Source organism: Mercenaria mercenaria, chromosome 17 (assembly GCF_021730395.1).
Source record: "Mercenaria mercenaria strain notata chromosome 17, MADL_Memer_1, whole genome shotgun sequence".
Lineage (NCBI taxonomy): Eukaryota > Metazoa > Mollusca > Bivalvia > Venerida > Veneridae > Mercenaria > Mercenaria mercenaria.
Genome location: NC_069377.1, coordinates 66426626 through 66449257, shown reverse-complemented (window position 1 = coordinate 66449257; position 22632 = coordinate 66426626). Strand labels below are relative to the sequence as shown.

The window sequence follows — 22632 nt, the reverse complement described above, 5'->3', positions numbered from 1 at the left end:
AATTTTTTTATCTACTTGAACATTTTTGCAGCAAACTAGAATTTTGGAAAAGGTTCGTGTGTTCAACATGTTGTTGTCTCATCTTGTATCTGTCACCCACTGAGAAAAACCCTTGCACAAAAGAGCTTTTGACCTTCATTTACCATTTGATTTTTTAATGAATTTGTCCCCATATATCTCAGTGTTGTATCACGTCATACAAAACCCTTGACAGTGTTAGTGTTCACAAAATGGTGAAACACACAATTATAGTCTGATATGGAAGCCCTGGAGGGACAATTGATTTTCATACTTCCCACTTCTGACTTCTAACGTTTGCACTTCTCACTTCCAACTTCTTGACTTCCTACTTCTAACTTCTGCACTTCTGACTTCTAACTTCCACACTTCTGTCTTCCAACTTCCTGACTTTCGACTTCTGATTTCCAACTTCCACACTTCTTACTTCCGACTTTTTGACTTCTTACTTCCCTCTTCTAACTCCCACACTTCTGACTTCTAACTTCTGCACTTTTGACTTCTAACTTCCTGATGTTCGCCTTCTGATTTCGAACTTCCACACTTCTTACTTCCGACTTCTTGACTTCTTACTTCCCTCTTCTAACTGCCGCACTTCTGACTTATAACTTCCGCACTTCTAACTTCCTGACTTCTGACTTCCAACTTCCGCACTTCTGACTTCCAACTTTCCCTCTTTGGAAGTCAGAAGTGTGGAAGTCAGAAGTAAGAAGTCAAGAAGTTGGAAGTTAGAAGTACGGAAGTAAGAAGTCAAAAGTGCAAAAGTTAGAAGAAGGAAGTAAGAAGTCAAGAAGTCGGAAGTAAGAAGTGTGGAAGTTGGAAATCAGAAGTCGAAAATCAGGAAGTTGGAAGTCAGAAGTGCAGAAGTTAGAAGTCAGAAGTGTGGAAGTTGGAAGTAGGAAGTAAAGAAGTTGGAAGTGAGAAGTGCAAAAGTTAGAAGTCAGAAGTGGGAAGTACGGAAATCAATTGTCCCTCCAGGGCTTCCATAGTCTGAAGTCAATCAGTGTTGTTGTTTGCTTTTTACCCCATGGCCAGTACTTGGTGGCTGCTTAAATGAACTTTACCTTGCTACAGATCATACATTAATGCTAAAAAATGGACAGTTTTAATCTAATAGTGCTCTTTTTAGTGTCTGGCTTCTTGAAATGATAAAAAGACATGTTTTTACCTTCTTGATAAATGTGTGATTGTTCTGTTTTCTTCTTTTATTGTCTAGTTTGTGAAAACATTTCTAGAATATGGCTTATAATATGTTGTTCTAGATCTAGTTTAATAGATATCATTTTCTTATCTTGTGTGTAGTCGTAGTACTAGTGGGGAGGAGAAGATATGGGCAGCCAAATTAGTTAGTAAATAAAGGGGACAATTTCAAAATATTAATTTTTAGGTCTGTTGTTAGGTCAAGATTGAGATATTGTGATCAGCTTCCATCCATGTCCATCATCCATGTCCATCATCCATTAGTCATCCTTCAACAAGTGTTTATGTCATTGAAGCCTCAGTTCTTGAGCAATTTTCATGAAGCTTATATAGACTGTATATACAAGACTACAAGATCTCAGTCATTTTTATAAATGTAAAGATTACTTTACTAACAGCAGAGTTATGGTACTTGAAAATATTAAACCTAGTTTTTTTATCTTTAACATATGACAGGCCACTTGAGTAAATTTCATGAAACTAGCACAAAATGTATATTTCCACATATTCTCAATTGAGCATGGTAATGGGCAGGTTTACTTTTATAACACCAAAGTTATTACTCTTCAGATTGTTGAAACTGCTATTTTTTCACTATTAACTTAAAAGAGGCCACGCTGTTTAGCTAGATATCTTTATGTTCACAAGATCCCAGACAATATGGATATTTGGCAGGATTTCTGAAATATTATATAACCAGAGTTATGGCCCTTGATTTAAAGAAAAATTGCAGTATGTTTGTTATATCAATGTTTCAAGGAATCAACTTGTTCATTGCAAGTAGTTTGGTGAGAAATATAAGTTCTTTGTGACCCTGTTGTCTTATTTTGAACCATTGTAGCTGTCTTTGAAAATACTTGTTTTTTTTTTCCTTTTCTTCAAAAGTACATTCAAAAAACAGTTTTATTATTATATTGCTTTGCAATGTTATTGTCTTTGAAATACTGAGTTTCATAATTTGAGGCAAATGTTTTAAAATGTTTTTACCTTCAACCAAGTTAACTCCATATGCACTATTTTAAATTTAAGAGTGATATAGCTGTAATTAAAGATGTTAAATCTGTTCATAAGTAAAAGATAGTTTTATCTTCCTCTAAGAAAACGTTTTTATTACATGTCTTTTCTGTGGTTCTAACACAATTTTACTTGCATAATGTCATGTCAACACAGTGTTGATGTAAAAAAAGTTGAAGAATAGGTAGAGCTATTGGACTCATCTGTGCAGCAGGGTTGGCATCCCAGTTTTGTTAAAGTTTTGTATGTAAGCTTGTATCTCAGTAACCACTTTTGGGAATGATCGAAACTTCACAACTATACGTACTGTGTTAAACTGAGTTAGCTTTTTAGCTCACCTGAGCACAAAGTGCTCAAGGTGAGCTTTTGTGATCACCCTGTGTCCGTCGTCCGTCGGCATCCATTGTCCGTCGGCATCCGTCGGCGTCAACAATTTGACTGTTAACACTCTAGAGGTCACAATTTAGGCGCAATCTTAATGAAACTTGCTCAGAATGTTACCCTCAATAAAATCTTGGACGAGTTCAATATTGGGTCATCTGGGGTCAAAAACTAGGTCACCAGGTCAAATCAAAGGAAAAGCTTGTTAACACTCTAGAGGTCACAATTTTGGCCAAATCTTAATGAAACTTGGTCAGAATGTTACTCTCAATAAAATCTGGGACAAGTTCGATATTGGGTCATCTGGGATCAAAAACTAGGTCACCAGGTCAAATCAAAGGAAAAGCTTGTTAACACTCTAGACGTCACATTTTTGGCTCAACCTTAATGAAACTTGGTCAGAATGTTCCCCTTAATAAAATCTTGAAAGATTTTGAAATTGGGTCATCTGGGGTCAAAAACTAGGTCACCAGGTCAAATCAAAGGAAAAGCTTGTGAACACTCTAGAGGTCACAATTTTGGCCCAATCTTAATGAAACTTGGTCAGAATGTAACCCTTAATAAAATCTTGGATAAGTTCAATATTGGGTCATCTTGGGTCAAAAACTAGGTCACCAGGTCAAATCAAAGGAAAAGCTTGTTAACACTGTAGAGGCCACATTTATGACAGTATCTTCATGAAACTTTGTCAGAATGTTAATCTTGATGATTTATAGGTCAAGTTCAAATCTGGGTCAGGTGGGGTCAAAAACTAGGTCACTAGGTCAAATCAAAAGAAAAAGCTTGTTGACACTCTAGAGGCCACATTCATGACTGTATCTTCATGAAACTTAGTCAGAATGTTAAACTTGATGATCTTTAGGTCAGATTCGAATCTGTTTGTTTGTTTTTGGGTTTAACGCCGTTTTTCAACAGTATTTCAGTCATGTAACGGCGGGCAGTTAACCTAACCAGTTTTCCTGGATTCTGTACCAGTACAAACCTGTTCTCCGCAAGTAACTGCCAACTTCCCCACGTGAATCAGAGGTGGAGGACTAATGATTTCAGACACAATGTCGTTTATCAAATAGTCACGGAGAACATACGCCCCGCCCGAGGATCGAACTCGCGACCCTGCGATCCGTAGACCAACGCTCTACCTACTGAGCTAAGCGGGCGGGCTCAGATTCGAATCTGGGTCATGTCTGGTCAAAAACTAGATCACTGGGTCAAATCAAAGGAAAAACTAGTCAACAATCTAGAGGCCACATTTATGACCATATCTTAATGAAACTTGGTCAGAATGTTACTCTTGATGATCTTTAAGTCAGTAGGTAAGGTGAGCGATACAGGGCCTTCATGGCCCTCTTGTTTACAAAATTATGCCCCTTTTTCCACTTAGCAATTTTTGTTTAAGTTTTTGTATGTAAGCTGGTTCCTCAGTACTCAGTACACACTACTGGGAATAGATTGAAACTTCACATACTTGTTCACTGTGATGATTTGACTTGCAGCACACAGGTTCCATAACTCTGTTTTTCACCTTTACAAAGTTATTCCCCTTTTTCGACCTAGCAGTTCTTAGTTAAATTTTTGCTTGTAAGCTGGTATCTCAGTACCAGCTGAAACTTCTCACACTTGTTCACTATGATGAACTGACTGCACAAGGTGCATAAGTCTTCTTTGCATTTTTACAAAATTATGCCCACTAATGGGAATGAATTGAAACTTCACACACTTGTCCACTGTGATGAGCTGACATGCATTGTACAGGTTCCATAACTCTGTTTTGCATTTTTACAAAACTGTATTCCTTTTTAGCCCACCATCATCAGATGGTGGGCTATTAAAATCACTCTGCGTCCGTGGTCTGTCCGTCCGTCATTCCGTCCGTCCGTCCGTCCGTCCGTCCGTTAACAATTTCTCGTTATCGCATCTCCTCAGAAACTACTGGGGGGATTTTGACCAAACTTTGTCAGAATGATGTATTGGTACCCTATTTGTGTCCCCCTGAAAATCAGACTGGTTCAACAATTTATGAGTGAGTTATGGCCCTTTGTTTATTTCTATAATTTATATAGATTTATATAGGGAAAAACTTTGAAAACCTTCTTGTCCAAAACCACAGAGCCTAGGGCTTTGATATTTGGTATGAAGCATCATCTAGTGGTCCTCTACCAAGATGATTCAAATTATTTCTCTGGGGTCAAATATGGCCCCGCCCTGGGGGTCACATGGTTTATAATGACTTATATACGGAAAAACTTTGAATACCCTCTTGTCCAAAACCACAGGGCCTAGGGCTTTGATATTTTGTATGTGACATCATCTAGTGGTCTTCAACTAAGATTATTCAAATTATACCCCTAGGGTCAACTATGGCCCCGCCCTGGGGGTCATATGGTTTACATAGACTTATATAGGGAAAAACTTCTTGTCCAAACCACAAAGCCTAGGGCTTTGATACTTGTAATGTAGCATCATCTAGTGGTTCTCTACCAAGTTTGTTCAAATTATCCTCCTAGGGTTAAATATGGCCCCGCCCCGGGGGTCACATGGTTCATATAGACTTATACAGGGAAAAGCTTTTAAAATGTTCTTGTCAGTAACTACAACATTCAAACTTGGACCACATGTATATTTTGAGTGGCAAGATGAACCTTGACATGAGATGACCTTGATTTTGACCTAGTGACCTACTTTCACATTTCTGTAGCTACAGCCTTCAAATTTGGACCACATGCATAATTTTGTGCACTGGAAAAAACTTTGACCTTTATTTTGACCTAGTGACCTACTTTCACATTTTTGAAGGTACAGGCATCAAATTTTGACCATATGCATAGTTTCGTGTTTCAAAATGAAATTTGACATTGATTTTGACCTAGTGACCTACTTCACATTTCTCAAGCTACAGCCTTCAGATTTGGACTACATGCATAGTTTTGTGTACCGAAAAAAACTTTGACCTTGACATTGACCTAGTGACCTACTTCCACATTTTTGAATGTACAGGCTTCAGATTTGGACCACATGCATAGTTTTGTATTCTGAAATAAAATTTGACCTTGATTTTGACCTAGTGACCTACTTTTACATTTCTCAAGCTACATCCTTCAAATTTGGACCACTTGCATAGTTTTGTGTACTGAAATGACCTTTGACCTTTACATTGACCTAGTGACCTACTTTCACATTTTTAAGGTACAGGCTTCAAATTTGGACCACATGCATAGTTTTGTATTCCGAAATAAAATTTGACCTTGATTTTGACCTAGTGACCTACTTTTACATTTCTCAAGCTACAGCCTTCAAATTTGGACCACATGCATAGTTTTATGTACCGAAACAAACTTTGACCTTTACATTGACCTAGTGACCTACTTTCACATTTTTAAAGGTACAGGCTTCAAATTTGGACCACATGCATAGTTTTGTATTCCGAAGTAAAATTTGACCTGGATTTTGACCTAGTGACCTTCTTTTACATTTCTCAAGCTACAGTCTTCAAATTTGGACCACTTGCATAGTTTTATGTACCGAAATGAACTTTGACCTTAAGATTGACCTAGTGACCTACTTTCACTTTTCTGTAGCTACAGGCTTCAAATTTTAACCACATGCATAGTTTTGTGTACTGAAACAGACTTTGACCTTGACATTGACCTAGTGACCTACTTTCACATTTTTGAATGTACAGGCTTCAAATTTGGACCACATGCATAGATTTGTGTTGTGTACGGAAATGAAATTTGACCTTGAGCTAGTCAATAAGTCTTGAAATTTGGAACACTCAAAAATGGCACATTGGTGGGCGCCAAGATCACTCTGTGATCTCTTGTTTGACTTTTATATTCATTCATTTGAGAAGGCTGTTGAATAGTCGAGTGTTGCTTAAAACATAGTAATGGTTATGTTCTTATAAGAAATGAATGTAAGTTTTGATCAATACAGAAAACGTGAAATGAGTATTGTTAGTGTTAATATGCAGCAAATGAATTGAAAATAGGGAGTTTTTCAAGATATTCTCTATCCTTATGTTTCTGTAAGTAGAAGAAATATATTAATCTTGATTCATAGGATTTTTTAATTTGTATTAATCTATTTTATATTCAGATAGGATTTATATGCATTACATAATATTTTATACATGTATGCAGATTGGTACATGACCATTCAGTGCCTCTGTATTTTCACACGATAAAGAAAAAGTCATTACGTAACATCATCTAATATAAAGTAATAAGTACTATTAATCAAATAAAACTTCTGTATTTAAACCACAATTGATTTTGGGTCGTTATCTCAAAATGACAAAAAAGTCAATAACTTTTCATAGCAGTATTTAATTTAAAATCAGTAGTGAAGAATTTTTTCTTGTATAGACCAGGCTTAACGATTGATTATATTTCAAAGCCAAGGCGATTTTGGATTAGTAGTATTTTAAGAGTATAGGCAAGTCTGACATTAATCAATGTTCAATGAATAGAACTTGGTAACTATTGTTTAATCCCAATAGGGAATAGATTATCACAGATTATGAGCTAGGATTTTATGTTTAATTTGATATAAGGTTCCTCGGGTAAACTTATACTTTGAAATTTAAGGATTTTCAATGTGTGCGAAAAAAATGAGGAAAAAGTTTTGACTGGGTTAAAGTCGGTAATTTATATCTCTGTTCAGAATTTATTGAAATTGAAGAATAATATTTGGCTGAATTATTAATGAGTTTAGAATTTATTGAAATGATTTTGTAAACTAGTGTGAAACACAATAAGCAGATGCATGGTAAATTGGATTTACAAACGACGTGGAGATATTCGGAATTCGTAATTTCATATCCAAATGTACAAGAGTTGATCGATTGATTCTTTATAAATATTTGAAGTGCATCTACTTGAGATAAGATGTATTTTTTTTGCAAATAATCGTTTAAGATTATCTAAGATTTATTTATTCATTTGTTCAAAAGTTTAGATTTGATACAGTGACATATATTTCGCTTCAGTAAGCCCTTGGCAATATCATAATCATACAAACTGTTTGAGTTAACCACAACATTTCTGATAATCGAAAGAGCTGAAAAAAGAAGAAATTTCTCTTGAAAAACTTGGATTTAAATGATAAAGGAATTTGTACAGTTCTTAGTCAAAAAGATATCCAAATACAACTATAAAATAATAATATTGTTTTCTAAAAAGAAATTGTAACAGTTGATGAAAAGTGCTGAAGGAGACTTTGTGAAGCCTAAAAGATACAGATAAAGTGGAATATATTGTGAAAGATTGCAATTATTAGACAACTGTTCTAATATATATATTAGATGGCTCTTAAGTTTCAGTAAATTAACACTGAGAACACATAGTGTATCATATAAGGTGAAATATATTTTGAACTAGACAGCATCTTTGGAAATTGTTTAAAGTTTGTTGCTATAATAACAATAGATTAACAGTATGGGTTTTGTTGGCAGTGCTGTTGGTGATATCAAGATTCTGGAAGTGAACCAGGACGGGAAATTTATACGACTCTTCAATGAAGGAAAACAGGTATGGTCATTGCACTTTTATAATTTACACTTTAACTAGAGTCGCTTGTGCAATTTGTTTGATCTCTGGCTGTTTTTAATATACTTTCTATGTTTGGATGCACTCAAGAAATAATTTGCTTACCCCCATGTGACCTTGAGCTATCACTGTTTTACTGTAATTAAAGGTGGAAATTTGAAAATGAAAAATTTAGTAGTCTAGTATATAGTTATGTTTTATGTAAAGCTACATTCTATACCAGTTGCACCCTTCTTTGTATATTTGCATTTTCAGAAGTGTGTATATTGAAAATTCCATAAATTGTATCTCAGAGTCTGTATATTTTATTTGAGTCATGTATACCTCCGTGAAATTTGGTGTAATTACTGGCCTGTTTAGTTAAATGTATAAAAGATAAAAATCTAAACTTGAATAAATTAAGAATTTTTAATCTTTACAATATTTAACATATTTAAATAAAAAAATAAATAGAGGAAATGATAAAATATAAAGCAACATAAAAAATGGTACAATTACTTTCTGGTAATGGTAATTGTCTTTTTGCATATATTTATTTGCTGAACTAAAGGAGAAAGTTTTGTTACAAACCTTTTTCGTATCTTTTCTAAAATCTATAAACTTGAACTTGATTGAAAGTTGAAATTATATTTACTTAACATTTAGGCTGAATAAATAGAAACTACCCTACATGTGGGTACCGTTTCTAATTAAATGATAAAGTTGACATGTGCTTTTTGTTTGTCTAGCATTTAAAATACACATTTTGGAACATTTGGTCAATAAACTCTTTGTATTGCACAGTGTGATAAAATTATTGAATATTTCAACTTTTAAATTTCAACAAAAATGTTACAGTTTCTTTAAAATAATTTTAAAAGTGAATATACAAGGCTAGTTACACATTGTAGAAGATCATTAATTTTGACAGAAAATCCTGTTACATCTTTGACTTCATGAATACGTAACAGTATTTCCAATTCTGTGAGATAAGGTTTAAAAAGTATGATATTATCAGTGTCAGCATTGAACACTGCTTTTGTTGTAAAAAAGTTTAACTTATAAAGAGGTGAGATGTCAGATTCCAATCCTAGGTCTTGGGGCTAAAATTTAAACATTGGCAGCCATCTTGAATTTCAGCAGCCATCTTGAAGTTAAATGTTAGATATCAGATGATCATCATGAAAGTGGTTTACTTGTAAGAATTAGCAAATTTTTGTTTTAACAATGTAGCTAGTGATGGAATCTTCATAATTACAGAATATAACATAAAGTTCAAATGAAATTGAGAATAATAAAGAAATTAGCCTTCTTCAAAAACAATGTTTAAAATGATGTAACAAGTGACATAAAAGAGATCAATTGAACATGACATAAATGCAGAAATAAAATTTATATAGCAAGAATTTTTGTTTGAGATAGTTATATAAGAAATTCTGAATGATTGTCTGCCTTCAGGAAATAGAGTTTGGAGGCTACATGATACAGCAGAATGTTGGAGGTCATCCTGTTGCCGTGTTCCGGTTCCCACCAAGGACGAAATTTGCAGCAGAATGTACTATTACTATATGGTCTGGTTCCCAGGATCCTATAGAGCACCAACCACCAAAAGATTTTGTATGGAGGGAACAACAGAAATGGGGAACAGGTCCTGAGTGTACAACAATTTTGTGTAAACCAAATGGGCAGGTGAGTTGTTGAGTTTGTTGTATAGGCTTTCTTATTTAGACTTTCTACATTGTGATAGTAGCGCTTCCTTTCTTTTGTCATTTGTGGTTGTGATCTAAACTAGGATCTAACCCTAGATTTGATATAGTTAACTAAACAAAGCAAACTTTGATTAGACAAAGCAAATGTTTTATGAATTCATCCCCCTGCAGTCTTATCAAGTTTCAAAACAATCTTTTTTTTTCTGTAAAAAAGTAATAATCTGATAGTATTGCTGTTATAACCTGCTATCATCCAGTTTATAAGAAAAAAATGAAGATTCAAGTATTTATGAAAATGATTTATTTTTAATATGTTAACAGGCTATAGCATGGATGACAGCAGCTCACAGATTTACAAAGAACCTTTATGAGGATAGTTTAACAGGTTCACCAACTGAACAAGCTCCAAGTAAGTTAGCTTTTAGTAGCTTGTTTTCAAATAGTTTGCCTTTATACTTTCTAACTTTTACAATGAAAGTATAAAACATTTGATACCAGCTCTTGAATAACAATCTCTTGACCAGGCTCATAGTGGGAATGTCCAGAACATTTTATGGTCATGGAAATGTGTTTTATTGTATCTGGTTAGTGTCTGGACAATAATAAATTTCCCATTAATTGCTGGATTCTTACTGCTGAGTTTTCCTGTAGTTACTGAAATATACTTTGTTTTGCTGAATGTATACTGCTGAATTTTTTAAAAATTGTTTATTTATAATGCTGTGTTTTCAAATATTTGTGATTTCATAATGCTGGGTTTTTTCCTTGAATTGATGAATTTATATTACTGAATTGTTTACTCTAATTTACCAGTTAATATTGAATTGTTGATAAAGATATACCTTAATTGCAATATTTCAGTACCAGACACTGGGGTACCAATGACAAGTCAAGATGAGATCTTAACTGAGATGAATGTCAACTTGAATGAACCTAAACCAGAACCTGTCTACCTAGCGGTACTTTTTTTTGCTTCACTTTATGCCCGAGGGAGCATATAGTTTTTGACGCTGTCAGTTGTCGTTGTCACGCCGCAATTTTCTGTCTCCATATCTTGTCCGAGAGGATTTCATAACTGCAAATGTGTCACAGAAACTTCGCGCAAGCCAGGTCTTAGCTCAGTCAAGTACACTTAACTAAAAGGATATGCTTTGTGGGCGTGTCGTCCATACTTTGTCACGATGGTGGACTTTCAATAACTGATGATGTGTACCCATAACACTGTTGGCGCAAGACGTCGTAGCTCAAAGTCAAGTCACATGTTAAAGATAGGCATTGATGAATGCGTCATTCTGTCATCAGAGGATTTCAAATAACTGCATAAATGGTACACACTATACGACGTCCGCGCAAGACCCAGGTCCGTAGCTCAAAGGTCAAGGTCACACTTAGACGTTAAAGGTCATTTTTCATGATAGCGCATTGATAGGCGTGTCCGGTCCATATCTTTGTCATTCATGCATGGATTTTAAAATATCTACGCATGAATGTGTGACACATTAAGACGACGTGTCGCGCGCAAGACCCAGTTCCGTAGGTCAAAGGTCCTAAACTCTAACATCGGCCATAACTATATATTCATTCAAAGTGCCATCGGGGGCATGTGTCATCCTATGGAGACAGCTCTTGTTTTTTTTGGGGTTTTTTTTTTTTTTTTTTTTGGAATTTTTTTTTTTTTTTTTTTAAGATTAACTTCCCTTAGTTGTTACTATAAATAACTTATATTGTAACTTTTTTATAATTGACCGTAGGGAAAAACCAAGACCACTTTTCTGTGGTACAACATAGTTGTTACTTTCTAATTTTAGGTGTATTTTAAGGTATCTCTACCTGGTAAGGAGTTTTTTTGTGGACTTAGAAAAACGAAAGAATTACAATGATTACTAACAACCACAAAATTAAAATTACATCTGCAAATACAGGTGCTAGAGTAAAGAAATTTGCTGTGACGGGCGTATATTGTGACATTCTGGCACTCTTGTTTTTCTATTTTAATATTAAAGAACAAGTACATGTGAAATAGCAGAAAGATTTGAAGAAATGCAACTCAGACAAACCTTTACATCACCAACATCGCCATACTGGGCAGTATCTGAAATTGCCATTTGTTACTTTTGGAAGGGCACATCAGAAATTGTGCTTCTTAAAGATTATGAAATGCACCATAGTTAAATGGATTTATGTAATGACATGTGATTAGATGAATGTCAGCCTCACCAAAGTTATGTCATATGAAATTTATACAAAAATACTGTTTTCTAAAGATGCTAATGTTGTTAATTTTCAGAGAGAAGCAGTCCCCACCCTCATTGAATGCCCAGAAACATCCTCATGGTACAAGTCCTGGCAAGGACACACATCCCCACATAGGGCAGCCACGCCCATTCACCTATGGCAATGATAATAGCAGTGTAAACAGGCAGTCCAGAGTACAGTCAACAAGACCAGACCCCATTCCAGGTACATTGACATTGAATATCAAAGGGAGACAATAAGATAATGTAGAGAGAGTCTGATGTGTTTTAAAGGGAGACAATCATATGTGCTATGAACTTGTTCAATAATGGTTATGTAGCAATGTTTTATGTTTTTACTAGTCTTGATTGAGATTAGAAAATGGCTGTATTATGCTGATTTAGTGTCCCGCTGTTAGACAGAAGACATAATATCAGCAAAGAGGAGATAATTCATTCAAAGTTCTTTACAAGTAATTCTAATAAATGAAGAGAGGTGTGGTAGTATGCATGTATTTCTTGCTTTTTAAGTCCTGCTACCAGTAAAACTGGTAAAATACTTTGCCTTGTCTGTATGTTTAGTAGTTCACTTCAGACATTCTTCTAAATTATCAACAGCATTTCATCCAAGCTTGGTAGGTAGAATTATTATCAAAACTATTAACACATTCTCTATACGTTTTCAGACTGATTTTTGTTTAATTTGGGAGAATTGAGTTAAACTGTAACCAAGTAAGGTGTAATATAGACAAGTTTCCTTACAGTTTTAGTTTGTGTATAATTTATCAGGTCAGCCATATGCAGGGGGATCAGCAACTAGAATTGGAAGTGCACCACTTAGAAAATACAAAAGTACAGCAAGTACTGGTACCATACGAGGAAGTGGAGGAATAGCCAATCGCAGCGTACGTTACATATTTGAATTTTTAAATGATGAAACAGTGTGTTATGTTAAAACAAATTTGAATATGAAAGCAACTGTTTGATTGAGGTAGAAGTGGTTTAATTTTTTTGTTGATAATTTCATTTAAACCTACTTATTAATGTGTTGATTGAGTACTAAAGGCAATAACCTATGTTTGTTACATATTTTCTAAATCTGCATTAGCATTTTAGGTATCGAAGTATACATTGAAATTGAAATGAATCGGGCAATTTGGAAATTATTAAATTTAATAAGATTCCAATTCTGATATCTTCCAAAATATGTTTTAAGTAACACATAGTAAATGATATTAAAAAGAGTATTTCTTGGTATATGTTTAATTCAACATATGAAAACAAAGGACAGAAAAAATGGAACAAAATATACCTCCTCAGCTGAATTTCAAGTGGCAACTTAATAATATAACCAGCTTCATTTTAACACAGTAATAATGATTTGTGTTTTCCGTTTTAAAGTTTTGTATGATTTATGTTGATGAACTAACAAACATTCTCACCATGTCTAGGTATAACATGAAATCAGCCAAATCCTAAATAAATATAACATGTCTGATTAGCAAAGTACTTGATAATTGCATGATTTGGATTCTGTTGTAGGGAGGTTACATACTTTTCAAGTAGAGGTGACAATATTGTAACACATATATTCCTTGTTAAATGCATGACCTTGTTTTTATAGCATGGTTGAATATATTGAATGGCATGAAGTTTTTGGTTTGTTAAGATTTTAATCCCAGTTTCTCAGGTACCTACATCAGGTACCAGATGTCATGGTAACAAATACCTATCCACTTTGAATCACAATAATTTCATACTCAAGTCAACAGAATCCATCACAAATGCACTTACTAGTACATGTTTTCAAATCCCATCCTTCGTTTAAACATAAAGTAAAATAGTTGTAGTGGTAAATAACACTGATGAAAAGAACAAAATACCCTTCTGGACTTAAACTTTCATCACTTACTTGTATTAAGGAACAGTCATTTGTAAACTACAAAATTGAAGTTAATAGTAGAAACCAGGCAATGTCTGTTGTTTACATTATTTTGTTTTGTAAAGTTTTTTGCCCTCAGTGTTGCATAACAAAGGTCAAGGCTTTGTTTGAAATTGTCCCATGTCAGTTTTTTATTGACTTTGTCCTTGCTTCCATTAAAATAATCCTGGTTATCTCAAAGATTGCTCAGCTTTTCCTTAAAATGTTCAAGTGTTTATGGCCTTTGCCCTGTCTTGCCTCAGAATTGTTACACTTCCCCTTACTTGATTGCCTTGTTTCCTGAATTCACCCACATTTCCTGAACCCATCCACATTTCCAGAATTCACCCACACCCACATTTCCTGAATTCACCCACATTTCCAGAATCCACCCACATTCGCTTAATACAGTCAGTAACAGTGTTATTTGTTATATAATGGGGAGTGGTTGTTTCCAGTTGTTGAAGCAGAGATATCTGTACTAACAGTCTAAACATTTTGAAATTCACAAATGCCTGTTGTAATGAAATTCTAAATTAAAAAACATTTGGTTTGCAATGCATTCTAATTACCATTAGTTAGTAGAGGAAAAATATTGTAATAATGTACATTCTAAAACAAATATAGAGATTAATTGTTTGCTATAATATTTGGAAAAGCTTTGAGTACTGTTGCTGTGTGGTAGGGGTATAACAGAAGTGATTATTACCACAGTTATTTTCATAGTTACTAGCCTATAACATAGTTATAGCATAGTTTAATAGCTAATATTTATCATGAATTCAAATGATACCAGATGGAGATTTCTAAAAATTTATTTGTTATTTGAAAAAACATATGAAAAGTTCATGTTTCATTTGTTATGTTGCAGCTGATTTTGAAGTTTGTCTTTGTGCTAGAAAGCAGGCATACTGGTAGAATCAGACTTACCAAGCAGAAATTTTGCATTGCATTTATTCGGAATAGCAAAAAATTTAGTACAGGAAACACAAATCCAATTTATGATGTGTTTGCAAAAAAATTTGCCCTCCTGAAGAAATAACAGCAAATAAGTTGTATCAAAATGGAAGAAGCAGAAAATTCTTTGCAAAATAGTTCGTTAATTTTACAATCTAACATAGCTCAATTTTTTGTCAGTGATATAGGGAAGGTAGCCAAATGTTGTATATTCTGCACAGATGTGCAGGCTGATCATGATCTACACTGGTCGCAAATGCAGAATCTCTTGCTAAAGGTTGGAAGATTTCACAATATGCAGAGAAAAGAATGTAAAAAATAGGCAAAGAATTTGTATCAGATTATGTATACATGTACAAATATGTAACATGAACTTTCATATGTAAAAAATGTAATGATAATAGTCTTGTACAATGGGATGGCAATATCAGAGCTTTAAAATGTACACATACAATAGCTTGTAAAATATGTATCTCTGCCTCTCAAGTCTTACAGAAGTAGAGTCCATACTTTACAGGTTCAACATCACATTTATGATGCTTATGAAACCTAATATTTTCAAGGTTTTATGATTACATGATATTCTTTAGGTTTCATACATTTAAGAATATTTTGCATGATATTGTTGATGTGTTTTGTGCAAAGAAGAAAGCATGGTTTGATGTTTACCATTTAATAAGCAGAACTTAGCATTTGCTTTCTTATATTTAAAGTTATACTAGAAAATTTGATTATTGTATTGTGAATATGACCTAAGATATATTTTGTCTGGTATAAAAAAAAAACAATAGCAAATATTTACCGCAACAAAGAGTAAACTGTTGCACTATACAATCAAGTCATGAGAAATATAGTAAAAACATTCTTATGTAAGAATGTACATTCAGTTTCTGATGTTATATTTCATGAAATTATTTGCTCTTCTTGCCCAGTAAACAGTATTAATGTAGTCCCATGTAGAAACTAATGTGGTACTGATTTTTGTGGATTTTAGGCCAGACAAAATAGTTTCCTGTCCTATCTGGTAACGAATACTACTTCACCACGATTGTAACGGATCAGAATTGTGTAAATTAAAATAAATGTTTGTAATTGCCTGATATGTTCTTTAAATGCAGCAAAATACTTAATGCTTTTCCCCAACACTTAATGCTTTTCCCTGAAACATTGGATCAGTCTTATTTTATAATCAACCAATTTGATATTTGTTTCTATGTATTAACCAATTTCAAGGTAGTTACTGACATGTCAAAAGTATATTAAGTACCTAGAAAATGAGAACATTTCATTATTTCATATTAAAATATAATTTATGTAAAAGATTGATCCAAGATTCAAACATGAATATTTTACTGCTAATTGCATGCCAGTGTTGATGTTCTGCTAACTTTGTTGACTTAGTTCTATATTGTTTGAGTATTCAAGATTTTTTTGACAAGAAAATATAAAATGTCTTAAATAATGATATAAGAAATTTATTCATTTAAATGCCTGTAGTGTGAGTTTGAAACTTTTCATATTTTTTTTTATAAAGATGCGTTAGTAAAACTTACAAAAAAAAAACAACACTGAAACTTGATGAGGCTTTTTGTAAAATATTTTTCATCAAATGACATTATTTTTGCTGGTAGAAAAAACAAATATTTCTGTTTTTGTGAGCTCATACACTTATTAAATATGAGGATCAATAGATTTGAGATATTTGATAAAATTTGTCAGCATAGTTTATGTTTGTAGTGTTTAAATGTAGGCCTAGAGGTTATACAGTAAAACACTGCTCGCTTTAGCTTTGAAGGCTTGAGTACCAAGGCTGCCCCAGCACTTCATGTGATCCCTGGTCGTTTTGTCGTTATGTTCTCTATGTTTTAATTGCTTGAATCCCAGGATAACTTGAGCATTTTGCTCGTCCCATTGTGACTCGGAGCGATCCGTGTTTTACTGTAGTTATAATGCCTGTGAATTACAAAGTTTCTTTTCCCTTTTTTGAACCAACCTATTTTTCTTTATTTTCATACTTGGTTAAAAAAGTACTTAATGCACAAATTTCTTCTGTAGTTTGTATTACACAGGCATTGTTTGAAGAGTTCTTTATATTTGACAAAAAATACAGATATTTGTTTCAGTTGACTGCCAAATTTATGAACAGTACCTGAAGTTATTTGAACTTTATTTATAATTTCTTCATTCTCTGTAACTTTCAATAACAAAAATTCTCAACAAAAAACTGAAATCAGCAATTTGATATCTGTATTTTTTTGGTGTTTGGATTTTTTCAAGTGTTGCAGTTATTTCTAAAAATCTGTTTGTTGTTTGTTTCCATTGACAACGGGTGTTATGATGTTTGTTCTAGGCTGGGGTTATTCGTCATGGGCCACCTACACCATTTCTATCTCCTAAACAGCAAGAGTACTCAGAGTTTCAGGAATCTAGACAATTTGTACGATTTTCGACATAGTTTAGGTGTGTTGTCTAACTCGTATATCTTTTCTTCTTCCCTTTCCATCATCATGTTTAAACATACTGCTTTCATCTTTCACCTTATGCACGTCTCTTACTCCCTTGTACACTGCACACTTTTTCATATGAACCGCTGACTATTCTTAACCTGCATAATTGATTGAAGTTTAATAACACTTTATTAAAGTTTAGTCTTAAATACTGAGTGTAAAGTTATCAGATTCTTACCCCATACATTTTAGGGGCCTCCGTGGCTGAGTGGTTAAGGTCACTGACTTCAAATCACTTGCCCCTCATTGATGTGGCTTATGGAAGGTCGGTGGTTCTACCCAGGTGCCCGCTCGTGATGAAATGATGCACGGAGGGGCATCTGGGGTCTTCCTCCACCATTAAAGCTGGAAAGTCGCCATATGACCTTTAACTGTGTCGGTGTGACGTTAAATCCAACAAAATAATATAAATAAAAATACCCCATACATTTTAGGACATTAAATGTAGCTGACCATTGAATCCCATATAAGGGACAGATTCTACAGCCATTGGGCTTCATATGGAGTCTCTTGCATTGAGTGCAGATCATGCATATTGACTTCTTTACTTATTTTATCTCATGCATGTAGTTGTGTACCTTGTAATTTTCATATCCTTTAATATTAAAGTTTCTGTAACAATTGTTTTTCTCAAATAATAGACTTTCTCTCTATTTACTGCATTACTAATTTGGCTTATCAGGTTTGTTTTTATCCTGTTTGAATGTTTTTATATTTACAAACAGGAATAAGTAATGTTTTACAAGTAAGCTGGCAACCAGTGCAAACGTTATACCTCTGGTCTTTATTTTGACTTCCCACGAGGGTGATTGATCCTAAAGGCAAGTTAAACCTATATATCAAATGACGTCTTTGATGATGTCGCTTGGTCTGATAATGTCATAACGTTATTTCTTATCAATGAAAAATCTTTAAGCCAAAATCCAGAGGAAAAATAAAAACAGTGCTGTGCTCTGTTTATATATTGAATAAAAAAAGACACAGTAATTGTAGCAGAATTTTAAAAAAGTATTTTCTAAGTGTTCTGAATGTCTTGGTAAATACTTTTGATATTCATCCAAATGCAATTTTTCTCAAACAGTAATACAATTAGGCAGTCTCCGAGTCTGAGAAGTCTGCACCCAGTTTTACAAAAATAACATTGCATTTAGCGATCAGTGAGCAACAAACTGGTCAACCAATCAAATACTTGACACGGTACTTGGAGATAAGTTTGTAAAAAAAAACAACAGTACTTGCAATTGACGGCCTTGATAGATGACAAGATTTGGTTATGGGGGGTAAAATTGCAGGGTACCTAGGAGAGTGGGAATGAATGGAAGGTAGACAAATCTTAACACTAAAGTAGCAAAGTGCTTGCAGTTGATTACTTCCCTTAGTAGTACAATAGGCACCTGCATCTCATTATTTCAACATTTTCATATTCTGTTATTTGTTGTTAGCTTGCATTATCATGTACCTTCATTTCAGTCATTAAGAACCCCACAACTACCTGTTTAAGAACCCAGCTTGCTGACGGCCATGGTAAATTTGAGTGCACTTTTCAATGGAGTTAGGGCTATGATTGATATAGTTTTTGGACTTCTGGTCTTTTTTACAGTAGATAGATTTTGCAGAGTGGGTTTTTAATGTTGTCTTTGAAGGTAGTTTTAGCTTTATTTGCACTGCAAAAATATGGATGTTGAAGAAACAGAGGTTCCAAGATGTGTTTCATGCATTCTTTGAAATATCTATCACTTAAATATTAATTAGAGATTGTATTTTTTCACTAACCCTTGCAAAATGTAATGAGAATTTACCTATCGCTAACTCCAGTCAGAGAAATGTTACACCACTTTCAGTTCATATATCATATTTTTCTTGTTCATGTAACTATGTTACTGTATATCATTTCAGTAGCTTCATGTTTGTGCTTGGTCCAAAAATAATGAGTCAGTATTGTGCTTTATTTTCCTTAGAAAATCAGTTTTATTTGAAATCTAAGTTAATTTGTTATACTTCTCTGCATTGTACATTTTAATCTAAAAAAATATTTCATGGATTGAAAACATTAGGCAAGACAGCATAAATATTGACTCCGTTTTCATTCCTTTTGTTGTGAAGCACTAGTTGATTGAAAATCCAGATAATTTAGTCCTCGAAGACATGGAATGAAAAATTTAAGAAAAAGTCATTTATAAATTTCATAAGTAAACTTGCACTAATAACTACTTATTACAACTAGTGTGATGTGATTTAACTTATATATATATATATTGAATATTGAAATATAAATGGATATCTTTCTTTTATTTTCGTGAAAAAATCAAAAGTAAAACTTATTTAAGTACTATTGATTCATGTAACTTTTCAGTGTCATTCAACACACGACTGTGTATTTTACATTTTCACTTGTAGAACATTTGTCAGTTTATATTCTAAGCAATTTCTCATTAGAATTAGCAACATCAGTGTATATTTAGAAATATTCTTAGACTTTTAAGTCATATTGATTTTTGTGGAAATATAATGTACCGTGGCAGTAATTTATATACTTCAAAAGATGTTTTTATTTGTTTTCTAGGAACCTGGCATGACCTCAGAACCTCCAAACCCCTTCCAGACCCCACACCGACGTTTCGAGAAGGGCATGGAGCAGATACAGTCACAACATCATGTTAGTTTCAACCCACCTATGCCACGCCCACCATTGTTCTCAACCTGGTAACCATGACAACATCATATATACAAACACTTACAGAAACTATGAGAATGTAGCTCTAAAATGTGATGTAACAGAGGAAAAGGGGGATTTCACTAGTCACAAGAAAATTATTTCATCTTATATTGGCAAAACTGTTGTAACCTGCCACTTGAATATGTGTGTAGTTACAATAGTTCTGTTCAGATTTGAATAGTTTACTGTTTCACAAAAGGACAGTATGACTGTATTTCACTGGTGTTAACAGTATACAGATTCCACTGTATTTGATAACTACTAACCACAAGAACAAACAAAGTTGATTTTTTCTTTATTTCACAACTATCACTAACACGATTGTCATGATAGACAGAAAATGAAAAAAAATACAAGTAGCATGAAATGAAAGAATCAGTTTCTCTTTTTCATACAATGTCATATTATTAAGATATTCTCACTTAGGTCATGGCCATGTTACCAGGAAATTTAATGTAGTTTTATTTTCATGATAAATCAGGACTTGTGCATTTATTCATTGTACTCAGAGTTGTTGTTTTTGCTAAGGTTGATTGTTGTTTATATTGTTGTTTTACAACAACATGTAGTTTTATTTCTGTGTTTTGAATGCTGGTTTATATGTTTGATATACAACCTTTATGCCAAATGATCAACATTGTGCTTATTACTGATAGTAAGGTCAGTCAATTAAATTGTCATTTTTTAAATGAAAAAAAAACAAGCACACTCAGAGCAACCTGTCGATGGCAAACACCAGTGAAACGGTGTTGCTGTCAAGCTATTTGCAGAATTTCAGCTGTGTATAAGCTTGCAGGGATATGTTTACCCTACAGATCTGATGTTTTTTTAATACAGATTTGATTGTATTACAAATTTCACAATCTTTTTCAAAATAACAAAAAAATTGAAGAAAGATAATCGCTTCTTTTTGGTCTATGAAATTGTCATATATCTAAGTATTAGAAATGGCTTTTTATACATCAAAATGGCTTAGCAATCACTGTTTGTGAACCTTTGGTATTTGCGTGACCAGTATTTTGACTGTTACTGATATTGTTGCATGCTTATAGAAAATAGTGCTTGGTATTTTTAAAGTGACAAGTTCAAATTTATTTATTCTATGCAAATTTAGAGCAAAAAGGGCAAACTGTTTGCATTATTTGTTATACCAGTAATATTATGTAATTGTTATTTAAGATATAAGTGAACTGTTACACTGTTATAAATGCTTGTGAAAGGTTCCGTGAGTCACATGCAAAGAAGTAAGAATTCATTTAATATTAATTTTGTTTTAAAACTGAGAAAAATGTAAGCCCAGTTGCAAAATTTCAAACATCTTGTGGTTTAAAAAGAAATAGTTTGAAAGTTTTTTATATGTGTGGTGTAATGTATTCAGCTCTCGCATGTCATAAGTCTTGTCTGTCCATTTAAAATAAAATCAAACTGCATTTTTCTCTGTGATAAGTTATATACCATGTAACTATGTTACGAAAAAGTTCAGACTGGGGTTCTGTATTTGCAGTTGTCGAGTACTCTATGTACTTGACATTTTACAGTTATGAGCGTAGAATACAAATATTTAGTGCTTTTGTAGAAAAAAGATTTAGACCTATTGTTTACTTGGTACGGTTCATTTTTGACCATGTGCATTGTTTCGCTCCGTCCATTGTAGATTTTTCTATTTTGAGATTTGGTTGACATAAAAAAGCGATTTTCTGTGATATTTTTGTTACTTTGTACTGTTTTTAGGAGTTATTATTTAATATACTTATATTTTCATATATATTATTGTTTCATTTGGTATAATAGTTAGGACATTTATATTAATTTTGCCATTATTCACATGATCATCTTACATGTATGTTTATTTTGAAGCTTTTTATTAACTATTCCAATTTTAAATTTAGTGCATTGTTTTTCTTTTCTGTTAGTGGCATGTTTAAGTTTGGCTTTATTTAGACATTTTGATGTTGTATTATTTAAAGCTATTTAAGAGGGCTTTCCTAAAATAGTGACGTTGCTCTTACATTTTTGAGGAAATACCGGGCCTGTTTGTAGTCAGCTAATGTACTGTTATACTAAACAGCTTATAATGTACTAGTGATTTTTTACAAATAATTCCGTTTTCATTTATTAAACTATTAATGATATCTAGAACAGTTTGGTTTCTTTCCTTAGTTTATGAAAATAAGCAACATATTTGTACGAGAATAATTATTGTTACTGAAGCTTCATGTAGAGAAATCTTATTATCCAACTTGTAGGAAGTTAAACATATTAAATATAATTACTATTTTTCCAATTAAACAGTCTTAAAGAAATGTTGTTGTTAGTTATGTTGAATGGCTTATTTTCAGATACCAAAATGCTGTGAACTATTGCAAGTCTAAATTTCTTATCCTTATGTATTATATTATCATTTCATGGGAGACACATTGTTTTTGCATTTGTGATATGTCTGTCCATCT

At 33.3% G+C, this 22632-nt stretch overlaps 1 protein-coding gene across 1 annotated transcript in view; it reads left to right on the top strand.

Annotated features, from left to right (window-relative positions):
• Window positions 1–22485, top strand: part of LOC123536790 (uncharacterized) — an 87027-nt gene extending 64542 nt beyond the window's left edge. Inside the window, exons 20-26 of the mRNA XM_053527890.1 lie at window positions 8066–8141; window positions 9597–9827; window positions 10169–10256; window positions 10709–10806; window positions 12112–12307; window positions 12871–12986; window positions 20030–22485. Coding sequence (XP_053383865.1) covers window positions 8066–8141; window positions 9597–9827; window positions 10169–10256; window positions 10709–10806; window positions 12112–12307; window positions 12871–12986; window positions 20030–20173 — 949 coding nt within the window. The 3' untranslated portion in view covers window positions 20174–22485. The remainder of the gene's footprint in view (window positions 1–8065; window positions 8142–9596; window positions 9828–10168; window positions 10257–10708; window positions 10807–12111; window positions 12308–12870; window positions 12987–20029) is intronic.
• The last annotated feature ends 147 nt before the right edge of the window (window positions 22486–22632 follow it).